Source organism: Eumetopias jubatus, unplaced genomic scaffold (assembly GCF_037043125.1).
Source record: "Eumetopias jubatus isolate StellerSeaLion01/CBP00866 unplaced genomic scaffold, mEumJub1_p1.0 scaffold_9, whole genome shotgun sequence".
Classification (NCBI taxonomy): Eukaryota; Metazoa; Chordata; class Mammalia; order Carnivora; family Otariidae; genus Eumetopias; species Eumetopias jubatus.
This window is the reverse complement of record NW_028274815.1, coordinates 87,708,550-87,722,163: the sequence shown is the minus strand read 5'-3', so window position 1 is coordinate 87,722,163 and position 13,614 is coordinate 87,708,550. Positions and strand designations below refer to the sequence as shown.

Genomic DNA, 13,614 nt, shown 5'->3' with positions numbered 1-13,614 from the left:
TAGTATGAGCAACTATATGCCAACAAATTAGACAATCTGGAAGAAATGGATGCATTCCTAGAAATGTATAAACTACCAAAACTGAAACAGGAAGAAATAGAAAACCTGAACAGACCCATAACCAGCAAGGAAATTGAGGCAGTAATCAAAAATCTCCCAAAACACAAGCATCCAGGGCCAGATGGCTTTCCAGGGGAATTCTACCAAACATTTAAAGAAGAATTTATATCTATGCTTCTGAAGCTGTTTCAAAAAATAGAAACGGAAGGAATACTTCCAAGCTCGTTCTGAGACCAGCATTACCCTGATCTCAAAACCAGACAAAGACCCCACCAAAAAGAATTACAGGCCAATATCCCTGATGAACATGGATGCCAAAATTCCCCCAAGATAACAGCCAACAAGGTCCAACAGTACATTAAAAGGATTATTCACCATCCAGGTGGGATTTATTCCTGGGCTACAAGGGTGGTTGTTCAATGTCTGCAAATCAATGTGATACACGATATTAATAAAAGAAAGGACAACAACCATATGATCCTCTCAACAGATGGAGAAAAAGCATTTGAAAAAGTACAGCATCCTCTCTTGATTAAAACTCTCCACAGTGTACTGACAGAAGGAACATACCTCAATATCATAAAAGCCATCTACAAAAAGCCCACAGCCAATATCATTCTCAATGGGGAAAAACAGAGAGCTTTTCCCCTCAGGTCAGGAACACAGTAGGGATGTCCACCACTGTTGTTCAACATAGTACTTGAAGTCCTAGCCTCAGCAATCAAACAAAAAGAAATAAAAGGCATCCAAATCGGCAAAGAAGTCAAACTCTCACTCTTCACAGATGATGTTATACTCTACGTGGAAAAGCCAAAAGAGTCCACCCAAGATTGTTAGAACTCATACAAGAATTCAAAAATGTGGCAGGTATAAAATCAATGTACAGAAGTCAGTTGCATTTCTATAAACTAACATTGAGACAGAAGAAAGAGAAATTAAGGAGTCAATCCCACTTACAATTGCACCAAAAACCGTAAGATACCTAGGAATAAATCTAACCAAAGAGGAAAAGGATCTGTACTCAGAAAACTATAGAACACTTATGAAAGAAATTGAGGCCAACATAAAGAAATGGAAAAATGTTCCATGCTCATGGATTGGAAGAACAAATATTGTTAAAATGTCTATGATACCTATAGAAATCTACACATTCAATGCAATCCCTATCAAAATACCATCAACTTTTTTCACAGAGGTGAAACAAAAAATCCTACAATTTGTATGGAACCAGAAAAGACCCCAAACAGCCAAAGGAATAATGAAAAAGAAAACCAAAGCTGGTGGCATCCCAATTCCAGACCTCAAGCTACATTACAAAGTTGCAATTATCATCAGTATGATACTGGCATAAAAACAGACACACAAATCAATGGAACAGAATAGAGAACCCAGAAATGGACCCTCAACTCGTAGTCAACTAATTTTTGACAAAGCAGGAAGGAATATCCAATGGAGAAGACAGCCCCTTCAACAAATGAATGACACACTGGACCAGTGTGTTGGGAAAATTGGACAGCCACATACAGAAGAATGAAACTGAACCACTTTCTTACAGCATACACAAAAATAAACTCAAAATGGATGAAAGACCTAAAAATGTAAGACAGGAATCCATCAAAATCCTAGGGGAGAACACAGGCAATAACCTTTTTGACCTTGGCCACAGCAACTTCTTGCTAGACACATCTCCAAAGGCAAGGGAAACAAAGGAAAAATGAACTCCTGGAATTTCATAAAGATAAAAAAGCCTTTGCATAGCAAAGGAAATAGTCAACAAAACCAAAAGACAACTGACAGAATGGGAGAAGACATTTGCAAATGGCATTATCAGATAAAGGGCTAGTATCCAAGATCTAGAAAGAACTTACCAAACTCAACACCCAAAAAACAAATAATCCAGTCAAAAATGGGCAGAAGACATGAACCGACATTTCTCCAAAGACGACATATAAATGGCCATCAGACACATGAAAAAATGGCTCAACATTACTCGGCATCAGGGAAATACAAATCAAAACCACAATGAGATACCAACCCATGCCAGTCAGAATGGCTAAAAAGAACAAGTCAGGAAACAACGGATATTGGTGAGGATGCAGAGAAAGGGGACCCCTCTTCACTGCTGGTGGGAATGCAAGCTAGTGCAGCCACTCTGGAAAACAGTATGGAGGTTCCTCAAAAAGTTAAAAATAGAGCTACCCTACCACCCAGCAATTGCACCACCAACTATTTACCCCAAAGATACAAAATGTAGTGATCTGAAGGGGCACCTGCACCCCAATGTTTATAGCAGCAGTGTCCACAATAGGCAAACTATGGAAATAGCCCAGATGTCCACTGACAGATGAATGGATAGAGAAGATGTGGTATAATGGAATATTATGCAGCCATCGGAAAGGATGAAATCTTATCATTTACATTGACGTGGATGGAACTGGAGGGTATTATGCTGAGTGAATAAGTTAATCAGAAAAAGACAATTATCATATGATCTCACTCATATGTAATTTTTTTTTTAAAGTAGAGAGTTCTTTTTTTTTTTAAGATTTTATTTATTTATTTCAGAGAGAGAGAGAATGAGAGATAGAAAGCACGAGAGGGAAGAGGGTCAGAGGGAGAAGCAGACTCCCTGCTGAGCAGGAAGCCCGATGTGGGACTCGATCCCGGGACTCCAGGATCATGACCTGAGCCGAAGGCAGTGGCTTAACCAACTGAGCCACCCAGGCACCCTCACTCATACGTAATTTAAGAAACAAAACAGAGGATCATAGCAGAAGAAGGGAAAAATAAACCAAGATGAAACCTGAGAGGGAGACAAACGATGAGACTCTTAATCATAGGAAACTGAGGGTTGCTGGAAGGGGAGGGGTGGGGCAATGAGGTAACTGGGTGATAGACATTAAAGAAGGTACATGATATAATGAGCACTGGGTATTATATGAGACTGATTAATCACTGAACTCTACCTCTGAAACTAATAATGTGAATTAAATGAATTTAAATCTAAAAAGAGAGAGAGAGAGGAAAGAAAAAAAAAAAATGAACTCCAGAAAAGAAAAACAATGAAGAGGGGTGGATGCCGAGGAGGGGAGGAGGAAGGGTACAAAGTGACCCAGATCAGCAGAAAATACTCTTGAGAAGCGATGGGAAAATTTAATTCCCAGCTGGATCTTTGTCATATCCAGGATTACTATAGGAGAATAATTTTCCTGAATATATGAGAAAAAAATATAAAAGATGATAGACTCTGACATGAAAAAGAAAATCGTAAGAGAGAATACCTTTATAACATGGTACCACATCTAACGAAAAAAAAAATCTTCATATAAGTGGAACACAGTTCAAACCCATGGTGTTTAAGAGTCAACTGTATATATACATCATTCATCATGCCAAAAGTTGGCCAACTATAGCCCATGGACCAAATCTGAACACTGTTTACTGCTATAAATAACATCTTATTAGAATACAGCCATGCTCATTCACTTACTTATTGCCTGTAGCTACTTTTGCATTATGTCCGAGTTGAGTCATGACAGACTGCATGGCTCACAGAGCCCAAAATATTTACTATTTCATCCTTAAAGAAAAAAATTGCTGACTCCTCATCTACACTAAACAGAGTAACCATAAAAAAGCATTCTCCCAACTGGTACCAAAGGATTTCTCCCAAGCTCTTTCAGTTTGGTCACACTAGATCAAAAATCCAATTATCAATAGGTCAATCACTTAATAATTCACATATCCACTCCACTCACCATACACCCATACAAACACATACAAAATAATTAAGAAATACATAACCTTAAGAGATAGGTATGGGCAACAGTGTTCTTTGGCTAGCAGTTAAAGAAACCCTTCTCAAAAAAAGAGTGCTACAGGGCACCTGGGTGGCTTAGTCATTAAGCATCTGTCTTTGGCTTAGGTTGTGATCCCGGGTTCCTAGGACTGAGCCCCGCATCAGGCTCCCCGCTTGGCAGGAGGCCTGCTTCTTCCTCTCCTATTCCCCCTGTTTGTGTTCCTTCTCTCGCTGTGTCTCTCTCTGTCAAATAAAATCTTTAAAAAAAAAAAAAGAGTGCTAGAGTTGTATGGTGACAGATAGTACCTACACTTGTGCTGAGCACAGTATACCATATAACATTGTCAAATCATTATCGTACATCTGAAACTAGTATGTTTTGTGTCAACCAACTATACTTCAGTTAAAAAGAGAGAGGGGGCGTCTGGTGGCTCAGTGGGTTAAGCGGCTGCCTTCAGCTCAGGTCATGATCCCAGGGTCCTGGGATCGAGTTCCACATCGGGCTCCCTGCTCAGTGGGGAGTCTGCTCCTCCTTCTCCCTCTGTCCCTCCCCTGGCTTGTGCTCTCTCCTCTCTTGATCACTCTCTCTCTCAAATAAATAAAATCTTAAAAAAGAGGAGAGAGCGAGAGCACACTAGATTGAGAGTGTGATGGGAAAAAGTAATCTCTCCAGGGATAAAGCAGGCTTCCAGACAACAGTAAGTGAAGGCCATCCATACTCCTACTGTGGGAGGCCATAAATGAATTAATTCAGGGAAGCCAAAGAACTTAGATCAAATGAGAAATGTTTTAGCTAGTTGTCACTGCCAATGAGAAAGGTTGTAACAAGCAGTGACTACAGAACATCAAAAACAGAAACTGAAGACATATAGCTAGCTAAAGAATTCCAGGATGCATATTATCTCTGAGAGTCTGAGCTTAGTTACATTTTAGAATCCATGAAGTCTTCCAGCCCAAAGCTTTCATTTTTGAAGTGACTGGGTTTACCCCAATTTCTGCTCATCTACTTCTCCTTACACAAATACAAACATAATCATTCTCCTGTCTCTCTTGAACTATTCTTTCTCATCTTTCAGTCAAAAACTGGCAAAAGTTAAAAAAAAAAGATACACAACTCAAAAATATTTGCTTTACAACTTCAGTATTATTAAGCAGTAACCTAGATTACATCACTTATGTAATCACAGTACAATATGATAGCCCTCTGTATGATAGCACTCTATATTCACGCTAGTACAGTGCCTAGCATATAATAGATGTCCAGAAAATAAATGAATGTTAAATAAGCAGTGGTGTAAAACAGCAGTTAAAAGAAGTATTAGCTAAAATCAATGCGTAAAAATCTCCACATTATCATGTGGTGTTTCTTTTTTTGCTCATTTAAATCTAGTAATTGCTCTTATATTTTAAAAATTCTAAACTGCAAAAACATATTCTCAGCTGGATGCTAAAACAGATGATGAGAGATCAAAAGCTTAAGAATACCATATTTATATTTGGAAGTATTATAGGAAATCAAGTTAATCAAAATTTTCTCTAGCTAGAATATATTCTAAGACTTCGATATATAATTTGTTAAATATAGATGATATGTTTTAAAAATCTTATAATCTAGTATTTATTAAAATAGGTCTTACCTGCTTTTTTAAGTTATCATTCAATTCTTTCAATGCATCGAAAGAGGACCTTAGCCTCTTGCTTTCTTTATTTTTTTCCTTAAGAACTTCAGTTAAGTGTTCAATTTCTGCATTGTGTTGCTAGAAGGGAAAAAAGATCTGATCTAAAAATTAGGTAAGGATTCCATCCTTGAATCAGGACTTTAGCCAGTGCATTTAAGCATACATGACTAATACTGCAAATAGTTTATAAAAACTGTATCATCAACCAACATAATAACTAAGCATTAAAAGCATTTGTTAAGTTCCTATTAAAACAACTATTTTCTGCTTCAAAAAGATCCACTGAATGCACTGAAATAATTTCTTTCATATCATGGAATGATAAAACAATGAAGGGTTTCTGATCTTCTTCAAGAGACTAGTTAGTTATTCACAGCTTTATAAATTAAAATTTAAGATTTAAGTTACCCTTGAAAAGAAATAGCCATAGATAGAACTAATTTCTTGTTCTCATTAAGTAGCTAAAATTGTTTACATCTCAAAAAATTTAAAAACATAACAAAATTTCTGAGTCTCAAACTATTTGACTCTCCTTAATCAGTTTTATAAATAATTCAAATCATTTAACTCTCTGATTACATTTAAATGAGATAACACATTTTGATTTAAAGTGCAAATATGTATAGTTTACTTCACATTTTATTCTCAATTTATTTATAATGTATTAAAACAAGCAAGTTTCTATAGGAAATCAAGAAACTGAATTAATTTCTTTCTTCCAAGTAATCATATAGGTACCATTAAAATAAGGCTGTTATCTTTACAGTTAGTAAGAATAACAGACAGACAAATCTCAAGAGAAAAAAATTCAAGAATAAATCAAGGAGGGAAACCTCTTGAGAATCCAAGCATTTCTTTTTCTGCCCTTTTAAAAATCCAATCGTGAAAACATTAGCTTTATGTAATTTTATTATTACATTAAATGATTGTTTAAATAACTTAGTATATAGTCACAAATATAGTTATTTCAAACCTTAGGTTAATATTCTCATTCTCCAAATTTTTCCAAATCCTAAAAATATAGGATATGAGTTCCATTTCCAGAATGGCAAAATTAGCCCACTACACTCTAGTTCTGTTACTGATTACAACTAAAAATCTTAGACAAAACACAAAAAGTGACTACCCTAAAGGACTGTAAAAAATAAAGAGAAGCAGGGAATTGTAGAGTGAAAATGTGGAGAAGCAACCCTCAAGAGGGTGAAGTTTCCAGGGTTTTTGTTTTTCCTTTTCTCTAGTAGTCTTGCCCCAACACAGGCCTCTGGCTACTGAAGTGCAGCTGAAGTATAGGCTGCTAAAACTCTGAGAGAAACTCCACCTTTCCACCCAGGGAAGCCAGGAAAACGCCCCTGTGAGCCAAGGAATGTGGGGAGTATCTCAGAGAAGAGAGAATAGACTCAGAAAGAACATGTTTTCATTCTGGTGTACATAAACTCATAGAAATCTGGCTAAATCCTAAACCGCCTAAGCACAGCAGACAAAAGCAGCAGAGCAAACATGGAGAGATCAGAGCTCAGTTTAAAAATACTACCCAAGTCTCAGACTAACCCCCCAATTCTGTAAGTACGGGAAAGACAGAGAGCACCATAATACAGGTCTTGAGAACTGAACTAAGATTTATGTCACTGCCTGAGTATCAGACTAACCTAAGTGGCACATGCACAAGACATCTATGAAGCAACATCATAAAAGCTCTGAAAACTGAACTGAGAAGGTGAGAAAGAATTTTAGCCTATACCTAATTAGGATGGAGTAGGGAAAATGGAGTAGGAAGGTCCTGACCTCACCTCTTCCTGTGAACACACCAAGGCTGCAACTAATGGAGAACAATCCCCTCTGAGAATAACCTGAAGGCTAGCAGAACAGCTCTTCCACAGGTAAAGATACAAAGAAACAGGGACATCAAGAAGGATGGGAGAGGCAGAAATACAATCTGGTCAGGAAACAAACCCTGGTACAGCAACCCACAAGCAGGAGGGATAGCACAGATATGGAGGTCCTAAGGAGTGTTGGGGTTCAAGCCCCATATGAGGCATACTCCCACCCTTGCCCTGGGGATCTGCACTAGGAAGACAAGTCCCCATAACATCTGGCTTTGAAAATCAGCAGGGCATAAATCCAGGAGCATTGAAAAATCAGTATGACTTAATTCCTGGAGAGCTGCAAGCTAGTAAGAAACCAAAACTCCACACTGAAAGGGTCTGTACACAATCTCACTCACTTCAAGACCCACCATACAGGCAGCAGTGTGAAAAGTGCCTGCACCATATATAAGGGATATCTACTAATTTTAGCATATGTGCCAGAGGAGCAGGGATCTACAGGAAATTTCTCTAGGAGAAAAAGCCATGGGGTGCCATTTTCGGGCCCTCCTTCAGCCTAGCTGTTCCAACGCCAGTGGATGCCAGTTTCAACACCCTGTCTACCTTGCTAGCACTGCTCACCTCACGCTGGCATTCCCCTTTAGATCCACCCCACCCTTCCCACCCAACCAAGCAGGCAACTCTCCTGACCCACTACACCTGGCAGGCAATCTCAGCAGCACCCACCCCGACACACCCAGTGGGCATCCTTAGTCAGGATGGGCAACCGTTCAAAGAAACTCTTGTCCCAGGGAGGGGGAGCTAGGGTCACAAGTCACCCCCACAGGCAGCAATCATAGGAGGGACTCTCAGCCAGCACGCTGACCACCCCCAACCACCAATGCAACTGCAGTAGTCATGGCCAGGCACTGTAGCCAGATGCTGGCCCAGGGCACAGCCCCGTCCTCAACTGTACCAGCAGGAATTGTACCCCAATCACAAGTGGAGGGCACACACACAGGGGACAGCCCTGGAGTACTTGGCTTTGGTGACCAGGGGATTGTACTTCTGGGCCCCACATATCACCTTCTACTGAAGGCCCATACTTTCAATGCAAGGAGACGTAGCTGTTTTACCTAATACACAAAAACAGAAAGTCATACAAAATGAGAAGACAGAGGAGTATGTTATGAACAAAAGAACGAGAAAAAAATCTCAGGAAAAGAACTAAATGAAACAGAAATAAACAATCAACCTGATAAAGAATTCAAAGTAATGGTCATAAAGTTATTCTACTTTGGGGAGAAAAATGGATGAACTCAGTGAGAACCTCAACAGAGACAGAAAATATAAAAAAGAACCAATAAAGGATGAAGAATATAATAACTGAACTAAAAAATACACTAAAGATAATCAACAGCAGATTAGAGGATGCAGAAGAACAGAGATCAGCAATCTGGAAGACAGGATAGTGGAAATCATCCAAATTTAACAGCAAAGAATATGAAAATAGGTTAAGGGACCTCTAGAACAACATCAAGTATACTAACAACTGCATTATAAGGGTACATAAGGAGAAGAGAGAAAGAAATAGGTAGAAAAATTATTTGAAGAACAGTTAAAAACTACTCTAACCTAGGGAAGGAAACAGACATCCAGGTCCAGGAAGTAGAGAGAGCCCAAAACAAGATGAACCCAAAGAGGTCCATAGCAAGAATCATAATAATTAAAATATCAAAAATTAAAGTTAAAAAGATAATCTTAAAAGAAGCAAGAAAAAAGCAACTAGTTATATGAAAGGGAACACTTAGGGGCACCTGGGTGGCTCAGTGAGTTGGGCGTCCGACTCTTGATTTCAGCCCAGGTCATGAATTCAGGGTCGTGGGATCAAGCCCCATGTTGGGCTCTGGACTCAGCAGGGAGTCTGCTTGAGATTCTCTCTTCCTCTCCCTCCACTCCTCCCCCAACACATATGCGTGCACATTCTCTCTTAAATAAATAAATAAATAAATAAATAAATAAATAAATAAGAAAGGGAACACTTATAAGACTATCAGCTGATTTTTCACAGGCTGGAAGGGAGGGACATGATATATTCAAAGTGCTTAAATTAAAAAAACCTTCATGGTTGTAAACAAGAATACCCTACCCCACAAGGTTATTACTAAGGTTAATATTATAAGACTATTACTCAGAACTGAAGAAGAGATAGGGTTTCCAAAACAAACAAAAGTTAAAGGAGTTCATCACCACTAAACAAACCCCACAAGAAATGTTAAAGCAATTTCCTTAAATGGAAATAAAGGAGCCATAACTAGAAGTAAAAAAAATTATTAAAACATTTCATTGGAAAAAGGAAACATATAGTAAAGGTAGTATATCAGTTATAAAGCTAGTATGAAGGTAAAAAACAAAAGTATTAAAATCAACTATAGTTACAGTATTTAGTTAAAGGATACACAAAATTAAAACATCAAATACATACAATGTGGATGGGAGGGAGTAAAATGTATTGCTTTTAGAATGTGTTCAAATCTAAGTGACTGTCAATTTAAAATAGAGTGCTATATACATAGGGTGTTATATTTGAACCTCATGATAACTACCAAAAAAAACCTGTAATAGATATACAAAAAATAAAGAGAAAGGAAGCCAAATATAACACTAAGGAAAGTTATCCAACTACAAAGGAAGAGAACAAGAGAATAAAGGTAGAGAGAAACACTATAAAAACAAACAGAAAACAACAAAACTGCAATAAGTACATACCTGTAAATGTACTCAATGCTCCAATAAAAAGACAAGGTGAGTGAATGGATTAAAAAACAAAACCCAGTCAAGAGACTAACTTCAGAACTAAAGACACATACAGACAAAGTGAAGAGATGTAAGAAGATATTCCATATGAATGGAAATGAAAAAAAAAAGCTGGGGTAGTAATACTACATCAGACAAAACAGACTTTAAAACAAAGACTGTAACAGACAAAAAAGGGCACTACATAGTGATAAAGGGATCAATCCAACTCGAGGAAATAACAATTGTAAATACCTATTCCCCCAACATAGGAGTACCTAAAGACATTAAGGGAATTTGACAGAAATATAATAACAGCTGGGGACTTTGTCACCCCACTTACATCAATGGATAGATCATTGAGACAGAACGTCAGTAAGAAAACAGTGATTCTGAACAACACATTAGATCAGATGGACTTAACAGATATATACAGAGCACTCTATCCAAAAACAGCAGAAGACACATTCTTTTCAGGTGCACATGGAAACATACTTTTGCAACCATAGTGGCATGAAACTAGAGATCAATTACAAGAAAAATGGAAAAAACACAAACACATGGAGGTTTAACAACATATTACTAAATAACCAGTGGATCAACAAAGAAACAGAGGAAATCAAAAAATACCTGAGACAAACGAATATGGAAACACATCATTCCAAAATCTTTGGGACACAGCAAAAGAAGTTTTAAGAGGGAGATTTACAGTATTACAGGCCGACCTCAAGAAACAAGAAAAATCTCAAACAATCTAACCTCACTCCTAAAGGAACTAGAAAAAGAACAACAAACAAAGCCTAAGGTCACAGAAGGAAAGAACAAATAAATATCAGAGCAGAAATAAATGAAACAGACTTTAAAAACCGGTAGAAAATAGAATTAGAATAGAAAAAATGAACAAAATTATGAGGTTATTTAAAAAGAACAAAAACCTACAGCCAAGTACACCAAGAAAAAAAGTGAGGACTCAAAAAAATAAAGTCCAAAATTAAAGAGAAGTTTCAACTGACACAACAGAAATACAAAGACTCATAAGAGACTATTAGTAAAAATTATATGCTAAAAACTTGTATGACCTAGAAGAAATGGATAAATTCCTAGAAATATACACTCTTCCAAGACTGAATCAGGAAGAAACAGAAAATCTGAACAGATCAAATACTAGAAATGAAATTGAATTAGTAATCAAAAATGCCCAACAAACAGATGTCTTCAGAGGTGAATTCTACCAAACATTCAAAGAAGAGTTCATACCTATCCTTCTCCCAACTATTACAAAATTATTTAAGAGGAAGGACAAATGGGGCACCTGGGTGGCTCAGTTGGTTAAGCGACTGCCTTTGGCTCAGGGCATGATCCTGGAGTCCCACGATCGAGTCCCACATCAGGCTCCCTGCTCAGCGGGAGTCTGCTTCTCCCACTGACACTCCCCCCTCTCATGCTCTCTCTGTCTCATTCTTTCTCTCTCAAATAAATAAAATCTTTAAAAAAAAAAAAAAAAGAGGAAGGACAAATTCATTCTGTGAGGTGAGGCCAGCATGACCCTGATATATTCCAGGGATGCAAGAATGGTTCAATATTCGCAAATCAATGTGATACGGCACATTAACAAAATGAAGGATAAAAATCATATGACCATCTCAACAGATGCAGAAAAAACGTTTGTCAAAAGGCAACATCCATTCATGATTAAAACTATTAACAAAGTGAGTATAGAGGGAACATACTTCAACATAAGAAAGGCCATATATGAGAAAGCTACAGCTAACATCATATTCAATGGTGAAATGCTGAAAGCTTTTATTCTAAGATTAGAAACAAGACTAGAATGCCTACTTTCACCACTTTTATTCAACATAGCATTGGAAGACCTAACCAAAGCAGGTTAGAGAGGAAAAAGAAAAGGCATCCAAGTTGGGAAGGAAGAAGTAAAACTTGTCACTATTTGCAAATGACAACATATTATATATAGTCAACCCTAAAGAATTCACCAAAAACTATTAGAACTAATACATGAATTCGTAAAGTTACAGGATACAAAATTAATATACAGAAATCAGTTGTTTCTATACTAACACCAAAGTAGCAGAAAGAGAAATTAAGAAAACAATCTCATTTACAATTGCATTAAAACCAATAAAAATACCTAGGAAGTAATTTAACCATGGAGGTGAAACACCTGTATTCTGAAAACTATAAAGCATTAATGAAAGAAATTGAAGATGTCACAAATAAATGGGAAGATATACCATGCTCATGGATTAGAACAAATAATACTGTTAAAATTTCCATACTACCTGAAGTAATCTACAGATTCAATGCAATCCTTACCAAAAATGCCAACAGCATTTTTCACTTAATTAGAACAAATAATACTAAAATTTGTTTGAACCACAAAAGACCCCAAATAGCCAAAGCAACCTTGAGAAAGAAGAACAAACCTGGAGGTATTATACTCCCAGATTTCCAACTTAACCACAAAGCTATAGTTATCAAAACAGTATAGTGCTGGCACAAAAACTGACATGGAGATCAACAGAACAGAACAGAGAGCCCAGAAATAAACTCATGCTTATACGGTAAAGTAATCTACTACAAAGGGGGAAACAATATACAATGGGGAAAAGACAGTCTCTTTAATAAACGGTGCTAAAAAAACTGAACAGCTACATACTAAAGAAACTGGACCACTTTCTCATACTATATACAAAAATAAACTCAGAATGAATTAAATACCTAAATGTAAGACCTAAAACCATAAAACTCCTAAAATAAAACAATGGTAAAAAACTCCTGGACATCAGTCTTAGAAATATATTTTTGGACTGTCTCTTCAGGAAGGACAACAAAACCAAAAATAAACAATTGGAGAAAGAAACCACAATTCGATCTACATCAAACTAAAAAGTTTTTGCACAGTGAAGGAAACCATCAATAAAGCAAAAAAGCAGCCTACTGAATAGGAGAAAATATTTGCAAATGATATATCCAAAATATATTTGGATACCAGTTAATATTCAAAATATATAAAGAACTCATACAACCAACAACAAAATAAACAATCCAATTAAAAAATGGGAAGTGCACCGGAACAGATATTTTTCCAAGGAAGATATACGGATGGCCAAAAGGTACATGAAAAATTGCTCAACTTCACTAATCATCAGGGAAATGCAAATCAAAACCACGAGCTATCACTTTACAACAGTCAGAATGGCTTGTATCAAAAACACAAGAAATAACAAGTGTTGGCAAGGATGTGGAGAAAGGGAAACCTCATGCACTGTTGGTGGGAATATAAATTGGTGCAGCCACTCTGGAAAACACATGGAGGTTTCTCAAAAAATTAAAAATAGAACTACCATATGATCCTGCAATTCCACTTCTGGGTATTTACCTAAAGAAAATGAAAACACAAATTCCAAAAGATATATGCACACCTATGTTCACTGTAGCATTATTCACAACACCCAAG

At 37.1% G+C, this 13,614-nt stretch overlaps 1 protein-coding gene across 1 annotated transcript in view; it reads right to left on the bottom strand.

The window, feature by feature from the left end:
* CCDC138 (coiled-coil domain containing 138) overlaps window positions 1–13,614 on the bottom strand; it is a 147,446-nt gene that overhangs the window by 116,009 nt on the left and 17,823 nt on the right. The window contains exon 7 of the mRNA XM_028091277.2: window positions 5,497–5,616. Coding sequence (XP_027947078.1) covers window positions 5,497–5,616 — 120 coding nt within the window. The remainder of the gene's footprint in view (window positions 1–5,496; window positions 5,617–13,614) is intronic.